The sequence below is a fragment of the Mesoplodon bidens genome (assembly GCF_964165515.1).
Source record: "Mesoplodon bidens genome assembly, chromosome: 4".
Lineage (NCBI taxonomy): Eukaryota > Metazoa > Chordata > Mammalia > Artiodactyla > Ziphiidae > Mesoplodon > Mesoplodon bidens.
In genome coordinates this window covers 13038213-13053910 of record NC_138160.1, presented here as the reverse complement: position 1 = coordinate 13053910, position 15698 = coordinate 13038213, and the positions used below count along the sequence as shown (strand labels likewise).

At 53.3% G+C, this 15698-nt stretch overlaps 1 protein-coding gene across 3 annotated transcripts in view; it reads right to left on the bottom strand.

Moving 5' to 3' along the window:
- Positions 1-275: 275 nt before the first annotated feature.
- The window catches only part of TRIO (trio Rho guanine nucleotide exchange factor), a gene marked incomplete at its 5' end in the record, with an annotated part of 386192 nt that continues 370769 nt past the window's right edge, over positions 276-15698 (bottom strand). For all 3 annotated transcript variants that reach the window (XM_081233199.1, XM_081233200.1, XM_081233198.1), the window contains 9 exons: positions 276-2665; positions 3243-3381; positions 5933-6133; positions 7852-7930; positions 9307-9428; positions 9711-9873; positions 10072-10099; positions 10924-11062; positions 12574-12821. In XM_081233199.1, the coding sequence (XP_081089325.1) occupies positions 2111-2665; positions 3243-3381; positions 5933-6133; positions 7852-7930; positions 9307-9428; positions 9711-9873; positions 10072-10099; positions 10924-11062; positions 12574-12821 (1674 nt within the window). In that variant the 3' untranslated portion in view covers positions 276-2110. The remainder of the gene's footprint in view (positions 2666-3242; positions 3382-5932; positions 6134-7851; positions 7931-9306; positions 9429-9710; positions 9874-10071; positions 10100-10923; positions 11063-12573; positions 12822-15698) is intronic.

The following is a 15698-nucleotide window of genomic DNA, read 5'->3' as shown; positions in this document are numbered from 1 at the left end:
TTATTCTAACCAGGACCAGTGCAGCCTCTCTGTAAACAGTCAGCTGACATTCTGGTTTATATGCCAGTGTCTTCTGAGTCTGGGTTGTGCACCAGTCTGCAGGGGTATGACCGACTGCCGTTTCTGGCGGCCTACAGTGGATTCCCAACCCAGAATATTCTCCTCCCCACGCCCCTCCCCTGACCCACCAGAGGCCTCTCCTTCAGTCTCTCCCTCATCGATCTCGCTTTTTGATTCAATAGTGACCAACTTGAATAAAAGGCCTAACACAAACATCAGGCAAATATGTTTAATTTTTTAAAATAACTGATGGCAAAATAAAATATTTACATCACATCATACTGTGTAAACATGTAAGGTCTCTGTACAAAGAAATATACATGCAAAATAATGTAAAAATTTAACTGAAATAATAAAAGAAACAATACACAAATAAAAGTTGTGAGGTTACGAATACACATCCAGTTTTGAATCCAATTTCTTTTAAAAAGTTTCTGTACAATTTTACAAGAAACAAACAAAAACCCAACAAAAGAATAAATAAAATACATTGGAAGCTGCAAAGCTCAACTATGCCAGTTTATGGCTGAAGACCCAGGTGTCTGGCTGGCTTGGGAAGCGGGCTGTTTTTTTTTGTTTTTTGTTTTTTTTAGTGTATTTCACACAACGAGGATAAAAAGACATCCAGAAAAATTCAAGCGTGCCCAGAAACGCAGCGTCTTTTGTTGAGGGCCTCCCACACCAGCGTGAATTCTGCCACAGTGCCACAGACATCAATGCCAGCCTCAAGGCGGCTAGTGCTTAATTGGCTTTTATTTCTTACCAAAAGCTCAAAATCCAGCCAATTTTTGTACAGAAAGTTGAATGTCAAAAAGTCTAAAAAGTAGGAAATGTCTAGACTGATTTTGGGAAAAAAAAAATAATACTTTGGCATTCTGAATAATAGCATAATAAAATTTAAAACATTATCCTATTATCCAGTTTTATATTCAGAGTATGAAATCACTTTTTACAGTCCTCAAAACTGACAAATTTCACGAAGAGTTAAGTCTCTCTGAACCGATGGCACAGGGCAAAGACCCCCCTCCCACCCCCCCACCAGACACACGCACAAAACCATAAAGCTCACCGTACGAAGTATGTGCTTTTTCTATATATTTATTACAGGTACAACAGAGGTCTTCATAAATAGTTGCATAAAATGTTAAAGCCACAACATTGCACATGATATGAAATAAAACCAAAAAAACCCCAATGAGTGCATTTACAGTATTTTCATCTGACTGTATACTGCTCAACAATCTGATTGACGGCTTGGGGGTGGGACGTGTGGGGAGGGGCGGAGGGGCGGAGGGGCAGGAGCCAACCCGATGTCCTCGGTGGGTGGGCAGACCCCTCGGACCCCCAAAGGAAGCCCCGGGTGGGAGACGGGGAGCGGGGGCGGGGGGGCGGGGAAGGCAGTGGGGGTAAAGGACAGACCGAAGGCAGGACCAGTCTTATATACAAGTAAGGCCTACTTTTCATCAGAGCAAAACGATTCATTCTATTTTTATGCAAAAGTTTGAGGTTGAATGCACGTTTCAGAAGCCTAGTCTGGGGTCGGGGCCAGAGGCACACAGACCAGGCAGCTGGAAAAGCTCAGAGCCAGGGGGACCCCGAGCTGGACGAGGCCACGGAGACGGCCGCCGCTGGGGCGGGGGTCTTCCCCAGAGGTGTCCAGTATCTCTGTTTTGTTCGTTAACACCAGTGGTTGAACATAGGCATTTCGCTTCCTTGAAGAAATCCTGGAAAATGTTAAATTTGCAAAATTCTACTCATGTTCGTTTAAAAAAGTTTCTTTTTATTTTTTATTTTTTGCAGAAACCTGAATAAAAGACTGTGACACAGCAATGCTGTCTCCGCCCTCGCAGAGTGTTCGAGAAGGTCCTCCACCCCAGCACAGCTTGCAGCCCGAGTCCCAGGCACTGCCGAGCACAGCTCACTCGGAATGCAATTTCACACGATGAACGTACGGCAGCTGATCAGTTATGTTGGTTTGTGTTTCTCTTCAAAATTCAAATGAACAGCTGATCAGCAGGTGAAAGAGAATGAGAAAGGACTTCAAGATAGGTCAGACTCTAGGCAAAAGCCTGCTCTGTAAGAAGTTTTTAACGCTACGGATCGGTCGAACATCGTTCTGGTGTTTGCGCCGCTCAATGAAGGAGGTCAGTCTGGACGTGTCGAGGACGCCCGCGCCTTTGCCGTGGCCGTGGCCGTGGACCGCCTGCAGCCACTGCTCCTGCAGGGCCAGCGCAGCCGAGGGACGCTTGGCAGGGTCCTCGTGCAGGAGGAAACACACGAAGTCCTTGGCCCTCTGGCTCACTCCTTGGAAGTAGTCATCTGGGAAACTAAAGTCTAGCCGGCAAATGTTCAGGCAGGTCTCTTCCACGCTGTCATCCAGGAAGGGCGACACGCCGCTGAGAAGCACATAGGCCAGCACTCCAACACTCCACGTGTCCGAGGTCAGGGAGACCGGGTTCCCCAGGATGATTTCGGGGGCTGCGAACTCGGGGTTCCCCAGCAACTGGTGGATGTGGTAGGTCGTGTTGAGTTGGACAGCATCTCCAAAGTCAGCTAGTTTGATGGTTGGCTTGGCTAAACTCTGATCCACTAGGATGTTTTCGGGCTAGGAGACAGGACAAGACAACCGTCATCCCCTCCAGCGACCCCAACCTCAAGCTGAGGTGCGAGGCTCACCAGGGACCTACGAGGTTGACGGGCGCCGACCGTCCACATGTGAAACAGGACAAAGCCCTCGGGAGGAGGACAGAGAGGCAACACAGAGGAGGAGCTGCCCCGACTTCTCCGGAACTGTCACGCGCAGCTGCTGTGTTCCACAGTGCCGGCGAGCGAAGCCGGGGATTCACTTCCCTCCCGGCGGTGGCAACAGCGACCCTCCGCCTCCCGCCTCCGTCCCCCTGCTCCAGCCCTGCCCCAACCCAGCGACACTCACAGGAAGCCCCTGAAACCGCAAGAAATGTCTGAAGACCTCACACGTTTACCTGGTACTTTATTGCTTGTGTATATCCAACGTTTAAAAACAGAGATTAGAAATCACTGCTCCCATTTCCCACCCCTTGTGTTGGTCCCCAGTCCCCGCAGGCTCCTGGCCTGGCTTCAGAGGACAGGCCGAGAGTGGGCTCTGCATCCCGCGTGGCCGCGCTGGGGTCCCTCGGCTTCCCCGTCCCCGGGGCCCCACTAACCTTTAGGTCCAGGTGTGCTATCCTGCAGTTGTGAAGGTAACGGACGGCTTCCAGAACCTCCCCCAGATATGCCCTGATCTTCCCCTCCGTGAGGTTTCCCCATCGCACCACACATTCCAGGAGCCGCCCCTGGTCAGCCCTGCAGAGGGAGGAATGTGCGTTACGGTGCGGGTCGGTCACTTCAGACCCGTCTCCTGCGATATACGCATCACCTCCGTGCCCCGTTGTCACTGCTCTGTCAGCTTTTGGGGATCATACCTCTACCTGGAGGCAGGACGGGATCAAGAGGGTGATTTCTTTTTAAGCTCACTGTGGAGGCACAAGTGGGGAACAAGGCATCTGGACCCACAGAGGGAACTGGGAGGCGGAGATGGGTGCACCCAGGCTCCCCAACCCCGCCCCCAGCAGGCTTGACTCAAACCCTGCCCCTTGGATGTGAGCACAAGACCTGGGCAAGCTGCCTGGCAGTGCCTGGCACACAGCAGGTGCTCTGCAGGTACCTGCTGGAGCAGGGGATAATGTGAGACCACCTCCCCAAGCCTTCGTCTCATCATCTGGAAAGTGGGTCATGTGACGGCTGAACAAGAGAACGTTAAGACACAGACAATACAGTGAGGGCTTCACGTTGGACTCAAAGTCTTCCTACCGTGAAATTACTTTTAACATTTAAAAAACACCTATACAGAGCAGCCCTGTGCCAGGGACTAAGTGCTTTCTATCAATTCACTTAATCCTCAAGACAACTCTCTGGGAAGAGTGTTTTATGGTCCCCATTTTACAGATGAGGAAACGGAGGCACAGAGAATGTATGTAACTTTCCCAAGGTCACACAGCTCATAAGGGAAGGCTAGGCTTGCAATGAGGTGGTCTGGCCCCGGCCTCCCTGGACACTGGGCTAGGCTGCCCTCTTTGTAGAACAGAAATTTATGGAAAGATCAGCCACCTGTTTGGTAACGTCGAGTGATCAAGGGAACTTTGGTAGTAAGTAGTTTGTTACGAAAATTAACCCTATTAACAGCAATGATGAGGCCAAACCATCTAGTTTCCAATGAAAAGAAATGACAGCTGAACGCTCTGAAAATGTAAACCAGAAACCGAGGTCCTGCAGGAGATTTCTGACAAGGACTCTAGGACTCTCTTTCTTGTTGAAACTCCCTGAGGAAGATGAGCAGAAGCTTTTAGTCACCAAGCTTCTAGAGCCAGAAAGCACCCTCCCCAGTACTGAGGGTCCACAGGGGCCAGGCCTCTGCCTGGACATCGTTTTAGCCCCATAACGATCCTTCAAGTAGCTGAGCGTCCACGGGAGCCGAGGTTGAGAAATGAGCCCCAGGTCCGCCAACCTGCCCTTCCCACAGGATGGCCAGCCCTGGGGGCGGCTGGGGAGGGCGGAGGCCTTTCCTGCTCCCTCCGCCATCTGGGAGGTTTGCTAGGCCGCAGAGAGGGCTGGACAGGCCCACAGAGATGCTCCAGCGGGAGCCCTGGGCGGGGACATCCTCGAAACATCCCCTCCCTGGGGTCGGCGGAGAGCGAGGCTGAGGCTCGACCTGGCGCCGAGGGGCCTGCAGCAGCTGCACCTGTGAAGGCTGGACGCGGAGGCACTTCCAGACTCTTTACAGATGTGACCAATGGGATGGGGGGTGCGGGGCCTCAAGGGAGTCCCCGCGAGCGAGGAGGTCACAGTCCCTGTGACCGCGCCCCACGCAGCTCCACGGCTGGTCCTCCTGCCAGGCCCACTCTTCCCAACAACGTGTCAAGAGCTAGGAAATGGCACAAAAGATGGCGCTCCGGCCGATGGAAACGGACTCATGAATCCAAGGAAACGTATGAAATGACTCCCCCTGAAAAGGAGGACTAGGAATTTCAACAAAGCTGCATGATGAGGTGTCTCAGAGAGACCAGAATGTTCTAAGGGCAGGGCTTCTCAACCCGGTGTTACTGATACTTTGGGACAACGGTCCTCTGTTGCAGGGCCGCCCTGTGCCCTGCGGGACGGCGAGCTGTGACCAGCAAAACGTCTGCAGACTTTGCCAAACGTCCCCTGGGGGTAAAATGTCCCCAGGCTGAGGCCCCCTGCTCTTGGGTCAGAGGTCTCACACTTTATCTTTAAACGACGCAAATGTTTCCTGAGATGGCACACAGGGCCCAGCAAGTACCACGGGGACCAGCGGGCTGCCCTGTGGGGAGCCACCCGCCTCCAGAGGGCGCACCTACGCTCCCATTCTAATCACCCTTGGAGGGGCAGGACGGGCCCCGGGGCAGAGCTGGATGCCGAAGCACCAGACACGAGCAGGTCTCAGCCGGCCCACTGCAGGCGCCCACCAGCCGGGCTCGCCCAGCTGGGCAGACACATGGGACCAGGTCAGCCTGAGAGCACAAGCAGGGCTGTGGTCTGCAGAGGCCTGGCCTCTCGGGGAACCAGGGGGCATCTCCAGGTTGGCTGAGACCCCCGAGGGAGCCTGGGTGGGGAGCATTTTGATGCTAGGTTTGTGCTTCCTTGTCAGGCAGCTATACTTCCCTCTAGCATTGCTGGAAAGCGCTAGAACTGTGGTCTCTGAGAGTAGACGTGCTTTTTTAGAAGTTCTGTGAATCCTAAAATCCTGATTTCTATACTTCTTAGAGAATAAACAGCAAGACCACTTGGAGTTGAGGCCGAGTGCTAGAAAAGGGAGAGGGAGCTGGCGTGTACGCACATTTCCAGAACCAGGACGTAGCTGGTGGAGGTCTCGAAGGTGTCCAGGAGGCCAACGAGCAGCGGGTGCTGGAGGTTCTGCAGGATTCCAAGCTCGTGGGTGACCTGGTCGCGCTTCATCAACTTCTTGTTCACAAACTTAGTGGCCACTGCTCGTTTGGTGCCTTTCTGATCGCATTTCTTAACGACAGAGAATCTGCCCCTGGAAGATAGGTGGAGAAGGTCATTTTCAGAGGACTCTGAGCGTGTCATGGAGAAAAGACTCTTCTAACTCAGGCAGCCTCCCCAGCCACCGGCCTAAGGGCTGCAGCCACGCGACGGCCCCAAGGAAGCCTGCCTGTGCCTGTGCCTGTCCTGTCCTGTCTCCTCCCCTCCCAGAGGGGGCCTCCGTCTGGCTACGGACAGCCACGTGACTTCCTCCCGCTGCTGAATGGAGCAGCAGTGACATCGTGAGATGTACCAGGCGGCTTCCACCTCGCTCTCGTGAAAAACTCGTCGCGTGAAGAAGCTTGGAACGGACTACTAGGTGGCTCCTGGGCACCCCATGCCCCCCACTTCGGACGGGAGCGACTACTGTCTTCACTGTGTCTGCCTTGCCGCTGCAGGATGTGAGTCGGGGGGCTGGTAACTCATCTCTAGTTTGTGGTCTCTGGAGCTGCACCCAGCGAACCACATTCAGGAAGCCTCGGCTGCACCTCGACTGGATCCGGATAACAAGATCCTGGACCTCAAGCCTGAGCCAGCTGCCACAGTGGGATGAGATTTGGGGGCTGGGGAATGCAGACTGTGGGGAGGAAGGCGGGCACACTGCTTTGCCCCTCCTCCCACGGACAGGCGGAGTCTCTTTCTCCCCCCTTGAATCTGGGCTGGCGGGTGGCTGTTTGCGTCCACAGAATGTGGACAAAGTGTGGTTGTTACTTTCTGAAGCTGGGCCCTGGGAGGCTGTAGCCTCTGCTTCTGCTCTCCCAGGCTGCGACTGCCATCACACGAGGAGGCCCAGGGTGAACGTCTGTGTGGAGAGAGGCCACAGACACGTGGGTGAGGCATGGGGGTGCCAGCTGACCAAGCCCAGGAGGGACCAAAGAATAACTGTCCAGTCAGGGGCACGTCGCACAAAGTGATACATCCCTGCTGCTCTGGACAGCAGGGCTGAGCCTCGTGCGGCGACAGATGACGGACAGGCACTTCGGGCTGATCCACACGGGCGTGTGCATGGATCCCTGGAGCCAGCGGACCCAGGAATGGCCACTGGAGTGTACGAGGCTGCTGCTGGTGGGGGGGAGGGTGTCTCGGAAAGCTTTTTAACGGGGACAAGCTCAGCTGTCACGCTTCTGACCTTTTTCTTGCCCCACGGGACGCGACATGGGGTGTGGTTGAGTGCTGTGCCACCTCAGAAGGAGCAGGGTGACCGAGGGCACCGCTGAGCCACCGCCTGAGCCCTGGCTGCCATCCGGAGAGGAACAGCCCCTCTCTGTCGAAGCCCCCTCTTGGTCTATGCAGGGGGACCCTAAATCTCCAGGCACAGCCGAGACCTGAAGGACACATTCAGCCCCTCTCAACTGGGTTCCAGAGGAGAATAATGTGCCACGAGAAGGGGTGTGAGTGACTCTTCCCTGGATTCTCCCAAGAACAGGGCGTAGCCAGTGCTGCCCTGGACACGGGGCAGAAGTGGACTCATCACATCACCGGACGGCTCACAGTGTTAAGCCTTCATTCTCTCTTGGAACCTGCACTGGCAATCTCCTCCTCACTTCCTCAGCATTTAATACCAACGGGCAATTACAGCTTACATTTCAGATGTAATACATCTAACTTCCAACTGCTGGCAAAATCCACCACTGAACTTTCTCTGTGGGCTCCTAGAGAGTCGTGTCTCTCACTCTGCGATCTCGGGAGGTGCTCCGGGGTTTTCCACCATACCTGCCAAGCTCAGCCACTTCGCTGTAGAAGCAGTCAAAGTTGTCTTTCCACGTCACCATGACGCCATCACTGCCTGGACCTGCAAGAAAGGCAGCATCTCCCTGAGCCTGGTGTACGGGGCACCTCTCGGGGAAGGAGACTAGAGCCCTGCGCTGTCCAATGTGGCAGCTGCCCGGGCTGCTGAGCGTCTGAACGGAGGCTTGTGGAAATGCAGACGCACCAGAAGTATAAAATCCACACTGAGCTGGGACTTAGTATGAGACAAAGATGGATTTATGTGACAGAAATAAACACACACTTGCTTTTCCATTATTTTCCCATTTGCACTTCCGTAAGACCATTCCTGTGAACGGCCTTCTAGCTCCCTAAGTTCCTTTGCTTTCACCAGTGATTTGTTAAAAAAAAAAAAAAAAAAAATCACCTGTATACTTTTTGTGACGTCTCTTAAAAATTAGAACATTGGTGATTCTCTACTGTCAAATTCAAAATTATCTTCCTTTCCTGCACTGTGATCCAAAAACCAGAACCCTTCCCTTCTTTGACTTATGAGGTTAAAATATATGGGATTAAGATATACAGCATATAAACTTCTAAAGACAATTCCGTTTACTGTCTACACACAGGGCACTCCTGGACTCAATTCATCTTTTAGTCCTTTTATTTATTTACTTACCATAGTTTTAAAAAATGGGTTTTGTTTAATTTACTTAACTTATTTTAGTTCTTTAACTGTCATTCTAGGAGGCTGCATCCTATACCTGGTGCAGCTGGAGGACCCAGGAGAAATCTCAGCAGCCCTGGACTGCACAGCTGGCACAGCTGGCCTCCTGTGAAATGGTAGCTGGAAATCGGCCAGTTTGTGCTGCTCACTAAGCATCTACATACGTCAAGCGCGTCTACAGGAAATTCTAAAAGGGCCTAAGATGTGAGTTCTGCTGTCAGCAGCTTCGGGTTTAGCTGAGGAGAGAGATCAGACCTTGCTGGCCATGGAGAGAGCAAGGGCTTTAGTCCCACCAGGGTCGCCCTGCGCTCATGGAAGGGCGGGACGACACACCCTCTGGAAGGGCTGTTACGGTCTAGGACGGGCACAGAGCCTGCTCGGGGCTCACCCACACTCCCATCTTTCCTTTCTTTCCATTCTATTCTACGTGAAACTGACTGAGAAGAGCTTCTCTTAGAGCTAAAGCCTCAACTGAACAATCGGACAACTGAGAAGCTGGGGACGAGAATGTGTTTTGAGAGCTAGGAGTACAGGCTGGCCTGCTCCCCCCTGGAGGCTGGACCAGACGCTCACACGCTCAGTGGCCGTGGGCGGAAGGCCTCACCGTGCGCCTCCCCTGCCCGAGGGCACCCGCCCGGGTGTCCCAGAGGCTGGCCTGCTCCGTGCAGCCCCCAAGTGACTCGTCACGTGTCTCAGGCCACATCGAGAGCGTGTGGGCTCGGGGTGCAGCTCACCTAGGACCCGCAGACTGGCCGAGGACGAGGCGGAGCCCATGTCGTTCACGGCGATGCACGTGTAGACGCCATCGTCCTCGGTGGTCACGCCAACGATCTTCAGAGCGGCCTCTCCCAAGTCACTGCCACAGAGGAGGGCACACGGCATTCAGAAAGGCTCAGCTCTCCCCGCCGCCAGCCCCCCGACCTCTCTCCTTCGGGGTCATAGGAAATGAGGAGCTCAAATGCTGATGGGCAATTTCAAGTGGGATTTCAATCCTAGCTGCACACCCAGGTATGACACCTTCCCTCACGGGAGACGTCCCAGGGCCAGAGGTGACCCACGGAATCGGCCGCGCCAGTCCCAGTGGAATGGGGTCATGCTCACTGCCTGTGAAACTGACCCCCGAGGGGGCTTCCCTCACCTGTAGGAGATGCTGTAGTGACCATCGCTGCTCAAGGTGCTGTGTTCAGGGCCCTTCCAGGTGACCGAGGCCTTGGGGCGGCCACAGACCCGACATCTCAGAACAACGGTCTCCCCTGTCTCACACGTGAGCTCGCTCAAGGGAATGACGAATTCTGGGGGAACTGCGCGAGAAAGGGGTCAGTAACGCTGGTCACCCAGCCGCCCCTCTTGTGCCCACCAACCTCCCCCAGCAAATGAACGAGATGCTGCCCAGGCCCAGAGCTCCACAGAACACCCACGTCCACAGGCTACACTCGAGTGTCCTGAAATGCCCCGTAGACCTACCCTCTAAAGTCTACAAGAAAAGGAACAGAACTCACCGTCATAGATGTAGTTGGGATTGAGAAGCTGAAATGGAAAAAGCGCACAGCTATTAACCAGATACACGAGCTACTCTGAGATATACTGCTTCTATTCTAGGGCTACGGTTGTTGTTGAAAGATGAGAGGAAACACGACTTGGTTTGCCTGCGTGTCAATCAAAACTGACCACACGCCGACTGCCTTTGAATGCACTGGAAGGCTTCGTGTCACACAGAGGTACGAGAGACTTTTCTTCCTACCCACAGACGCACAAATGCTGCTTACACTCAGAGAAGTCCCTTTTACTCATCCTATGGGCTGAGTCCAGCAGATCCCTGAACTGCCCCCTTCTGCAAAATGGCCAGGGCCCTGACTCTGGGGCCTCGAGTTCCCCTCAGGAGATATTTCCTTTGTCCCCAGGCAAAACCTGCACAGGTTTAAGGCAATCTGATTACAGGAGTAAAGTGGACTGAAGCACCCGCCGAGGGAATCTGCTGCAGCAGTGAACCTGCGCCTCGGTGTCTGGTCACTTCCCCTGTGGTCTGAGCCACAGCTGCTCTGTGCTCCGTCTGCTTCTGAGGTCCTAGTGTCTGCTCCCTCTGGGAATCCAGCAGCCTTCTTTGTAAGCTACACATGCGCCCGCTCAGGGGTTTACCCGTATACCCGGTTCCTCAGAATATGTATGCATACCTGCGCCACACTGCCCATGAGAGCCCCCTACAAAGCCCTGTGGGTTTGCTCACAGGGCAGAGGGAGGCGGGTTGCTGCCAGGCAAGGCTGGGCGCCAGGTCCGCGACGGCTCCTCCTGGGCCGGCACCAGCCCTGCGTGCTCCCCGAGGAGCACAGGTTCCTGGAGGCACCCTTGCTCACCTTCACAGATACCTTGTTGCTGAGTCCTTCCCGAGACTTCCGATAACCGTTCTCTAACTTGCCTTCCCGTTTGCCGTCTTTATCTTTTTTCTCAGATTTTTTCCTTAAACGGAGTGCTGTGTGCCAAGATGTTGACTTCCTAGCGGGACCACAACACATTGTTAGTATTACGCCTTCCTGGTGTTCAGCAAACAATTCCTGAAAGCATCAGAGAAAAGTGGACTGTCCAATTTATGCGGATATAGGGTGACTGAGATTCCTTTAGGAACAGTGATCTCTGCGAAGGAGAACTTTTCTGCGATTCTCAACGACCAGAGATAAAAGCCAAGTTTCTTAAATCAAATTTTAAGGATTAAATATAAAGGTGTCTGTGATGGTTAATTTTACGTATAACTTGACTGAACCTAAATATTTCGTCAAACATCATTCTGGGTGTTTCCGGATGAGACTAACATTTTAACTGGTAGACTGAAGCAGACTGCCCTCCATAGCGTGGTGGGCCTCATCCAATCAGTTGAAGGCCTGAGTCGAACAAAAAAAGACCAGCCTCCCTGAGCATGAGGGAATTCTCCAGCAGAATACCTTCAGACTTTACCTGCACCACTGGCTCTCCTGGGCCCCCAGCCTGCTGACCCACAGTGCAGGTCTGGACTCACCAGTCTCCACAACTGTATGGTTACAATAACCACCTGCTGACCACACATACACCCTATTGGTTCTGTTTCTCTGGAAAACCCTAATACAGGGCCTAAGAATATTTTTGAGGAAACAAAGTATAAAATGGGATTCTTGAACAATGTACTAGAATAAAATATCTCTCTATCAAGGAGAAACAGGACAAGGGACCGTCATGGAAGATGGGCTCTTTGTAGCCTGAACTCAAGCCTAGACTCCCCATGGGGTGTAGGTGCTTAGCCCAGAGGTTTGGGGCAGTGCTGGAAGGCTTGCCAGTCTGGGCTGCAAACCAACCAGGAGTACTGCCATGCCTGGAGAGAAACGTGACCACCGCCTGTGACCACCGTCTGGTCTTTTGGGTTGAAGCCTCTGGAGGCTTAAAAATCACAGTTTTGCAATGCTTCCACCGCCAGAAGCCATCTGACTGGCGTCTCCTACAGCCAGTGAGATTCAGGGAAGGGCAGAGTTTGAAACCAGTCCCTGAATTCCGTTTTCTTTAAAGTAATGTTTAACGCAGCAAAATTGGTTTCAAGTTACTTGACTAAAGTAACCTAGTATGCATAAGGCACGTTGGCAGTGACACCACACGGATCTTTAGCTGAAGCTTACGGGATGAGGATCTTCAATGATGCACCCTCAGCACGCCTGATACGAGTCAGGGGCCCTTGGAAAGTCCTCACCCCTCACCCAAGACCTCTGGGAACTAAAATACCATGATGCTCTGTCTAGTGGCTTAAAAAAGCTATGTGTGTGCAAATGCAGGTTATTAAAAGAACCCATCAGAAAAGGTCTGAGAGATGGAACCCGCCCCACCTTCACTGTGGGGTTCCACACTGTGTACAGAGATGACCTGGTTCAGTAGACCACAGCGCTGCTTTCTCTCAATGGGCTTCACCCTCCCAGGGCCTCTATGCCTCATCTGTGCTCAGCACCACCTGCCCCCGCCCCGCCACAGCCGCCCCACCAGGCACTCACTTGAGAGTCCCGTCGGGGTTCTCCATGATGACTGCGCTGGTATGCCCCAGGACGAAGCCCGGAATCCAGCCCTCGGCTGCGGGGCACTGGTCAGTGGCGGCTCGGAACACCAGAAACATGTTCTGTTGATTGCTGGCCAGAATTTGAACGACCTCTCCTTGATAGACGTTGATCTCATCCTCCTTCACTGCCGTGTAATCGTGTGTCACCAACATGGTGGAGATGTTGCTACTGCTGCTACTTTCACTCTGTAGAGGGAAAGATGAACAAAAAGGCAGAGGGGAACTGAAATGGGGTCTGATGACACGGAGTCGCTCGTCAGCGTGCGCCACGGCACGACGGCCCAGAGCAGGGCCCGCCGGACGGGCGCCTCCACATTCTTTAGCTAACTTGGTGCCTCTTTTTCAGTCACTGACCATCAGGATTTCTCTAGAAAGCAATTTAGGAACGATCTAAAAAAAAAAAACAGTCACAGTGATGATGACACTTTACTTTGGAAGCTTGGTTATTTCAGTCCCATCTTCCTTGCACCATCGGAGGAATGGCTCATCCTCATGCTGAGGCCATGCTGGGTTCCATCTATGTCACAGTCCTGTCACTGTGACTGTCATGCTGCTGGCATCCCTAATCACTTCCACCTTTCTTCCCTCCTGAAGGAAGAATGCGGGACACCTGAAAAGCACACCAACCACTGTCCTGCTGTCCTGGAGAGTTGCCCTGCCTCCTGTCTGTGTCCCTGGGCCGGGGGTCCTCCTGTGAGCGTGATGATGCAACGGTCCTGAAGGTGCGGCCGTCATGGGGACGGCATAGCATCGCAGAGCAGCTGTGGACACCACTGGCCTCACAACTCACGTTTCGGGGACAGCCCCTGGCGTGGGAAAGCCTATCTTCCCCTTATCTTGGAGTCCCAGGGGTACTCAATGTCTTCAGGTCACTATTGTGTCTTTAGTGTCCATCACAGTGACTGACACATAGCAGGCACTCAATACATGTCCAGTAACTACTCACTCAATGGGGCAAGATTGCAAAGGTTAAACCCAGATCATTTCTCAAGACCATCTACTCAGGTTCACAAGGTGAGTGGTGTTAGCTGCTGAGTAGAAGAAACACAAATGGTGTTTGTCCCAAGCTGTCATTTACCAAGTGACCCCTTTGTTCCAGGGGACGAGGAGGAACCTGAGACCTCCAAATCCTGAGCTACATCTTGTTCAATCCCCTCTGTCAACAGCTGGGATGTGGAAGTGGTGTCAGGCGCCCCACTAGCTTGTCCTCAGGGGCTCCCACCGAAGATGCCGTCTGGCCGTTCATGGCTTCCCAGGACTCCGCTGTTTCCCTCCGCTGGTCTCTCGGATGTCTGGGGCAGGTCCTGGGTCGGTGTAGACGCGACTGTCAGAAACCTCGCCATACGCCTGACAGCTCTGGGCTACTGAGACACACCGGAGTAGACGGCTGACCACTGTCAAGGAGCCTGTGTGCTGGGAATTCCAGGGGCCAGGACTCTAGGCCCACAATGGGTGGTGAAGTTAAATACACTGGAGTGCCACGTTCTCGGTCCTGTCGCGGCTGAGGAGTCTGGTACGTGTTCCTGTCCCTCATGGATGTCCACGTTGGGCTTTGGCCTGTGCACACCCCTTCATGCAATTTTATCCTTTTAGCATGACTTATAGCAACACCCAATAGTGTTGAGACTACAAAGCCACATTTGCTAGAAAATGTAAACAAAACCAACTTCTGTGGCACGGCTCTTTTTTATCGTATAGCGTACCACCATTTGTCTCGTAATGTGAGTATTTTGCCACAATAATAACAGCTATTAGTAGTTTCTGAAAACCTCCTATGTACCAATCTAAGTATGAGGCATTTAAAAATCGATCTCAATTAATGCCAGTGAGCACAATCACCACCCCCTTACAGAGCGGAGGTTAGGAATTCGCACGGGTCACCGGCCTCTGAGAGAAAGGCAGGGCTGTACTTCTATTGCTGCCTGGGTGGGCGGATGCAGGGAGGTTGTGCATCCACGTTTGGGGCCTGGCGCAGTCACTGCCTGGGTTGATCCACATCCACTCCACTCCTGCTCTCAGCAGAACTTTCCAGAAGGCGTGTGTTAAAGGAGGAAGAAGGACCTGGGCCGTGGGTTAGGCACAGCTGCTGGGCTGTGACCGCAGACAGCTTCACGGACGCAGACAAGGAGGGAGGAGGCCGCTGCTGACCGTCAGGGGGATAAGACAGTCTGAATGGGGGGAGCAGGCAGGGCGGTAGCTCTTCTTGACCGAAAAACTTAAGAGTCCTAGAGGACACTTTCATGCCCATTCTAAGCCTCTCGTGGTCTTCCCAGGCCTCCAGGGCATTTCTGTAAGGCACTTGGACTCCCTGGAAGTTTCACTTTCCAGGTTACCAACCACATAAGAAACAGTGAGAGGCAGAAATAAAAGGCACCTTTTGCGACCTAAAACCTGCCAGAACGTGTGCCGCATGCGACGGTGCTGGCCTCAGAATAAATCATCCCGGGAGGAGCCAGGCAGGGCCACGAACCGAACACGCTCACGGGGGGGCACAGAGACCAGCACGGGCTCCCACACTGGGGCGGGTGGCGCTTAGGGGAAAGCGTCCAGGTTAGGATGGGCTGAAGAGCTGCTCCCTTGGCCGATTTCGGAGGGGGTCTCGGCTGCGAGGCCACGCCTGCACCCTGAACGTTCAACCAGGTGCTGGCAGGTGCAGCATCACTGGGCCTCTGCGTCTCTTCCTCTGGCTGAAACCGTGCTGACGCTCACCTGCACACCTAGCATTTCAGAACTAACTGGAGGTGGGGGTCCAGGCCCCCCTGCAGGACACGGTCAGGCACCACGACCGGGACGCTGGAGACGGCCACCGCAGAGGACGCCCGCCCCGACCGCTTATTTCTGAGAATAAGACGACAGGGTATATGTACCAAGACCCGTTTTTCAATCTCTTCCTCAATTAAAGAGCGAGGTTAACAAAATAAATAACAAAAAATAGGAGGCACGAATCAGGCCATGTCCACCCAAACAAGGCATTAACGGAAGTCCAGAGGAAAGAGAGAGACATGCAAAAGCCAGATTGCTTCCTTTCTTTTTTCATAAAGAGAGACACAGACCCTTTTAGGG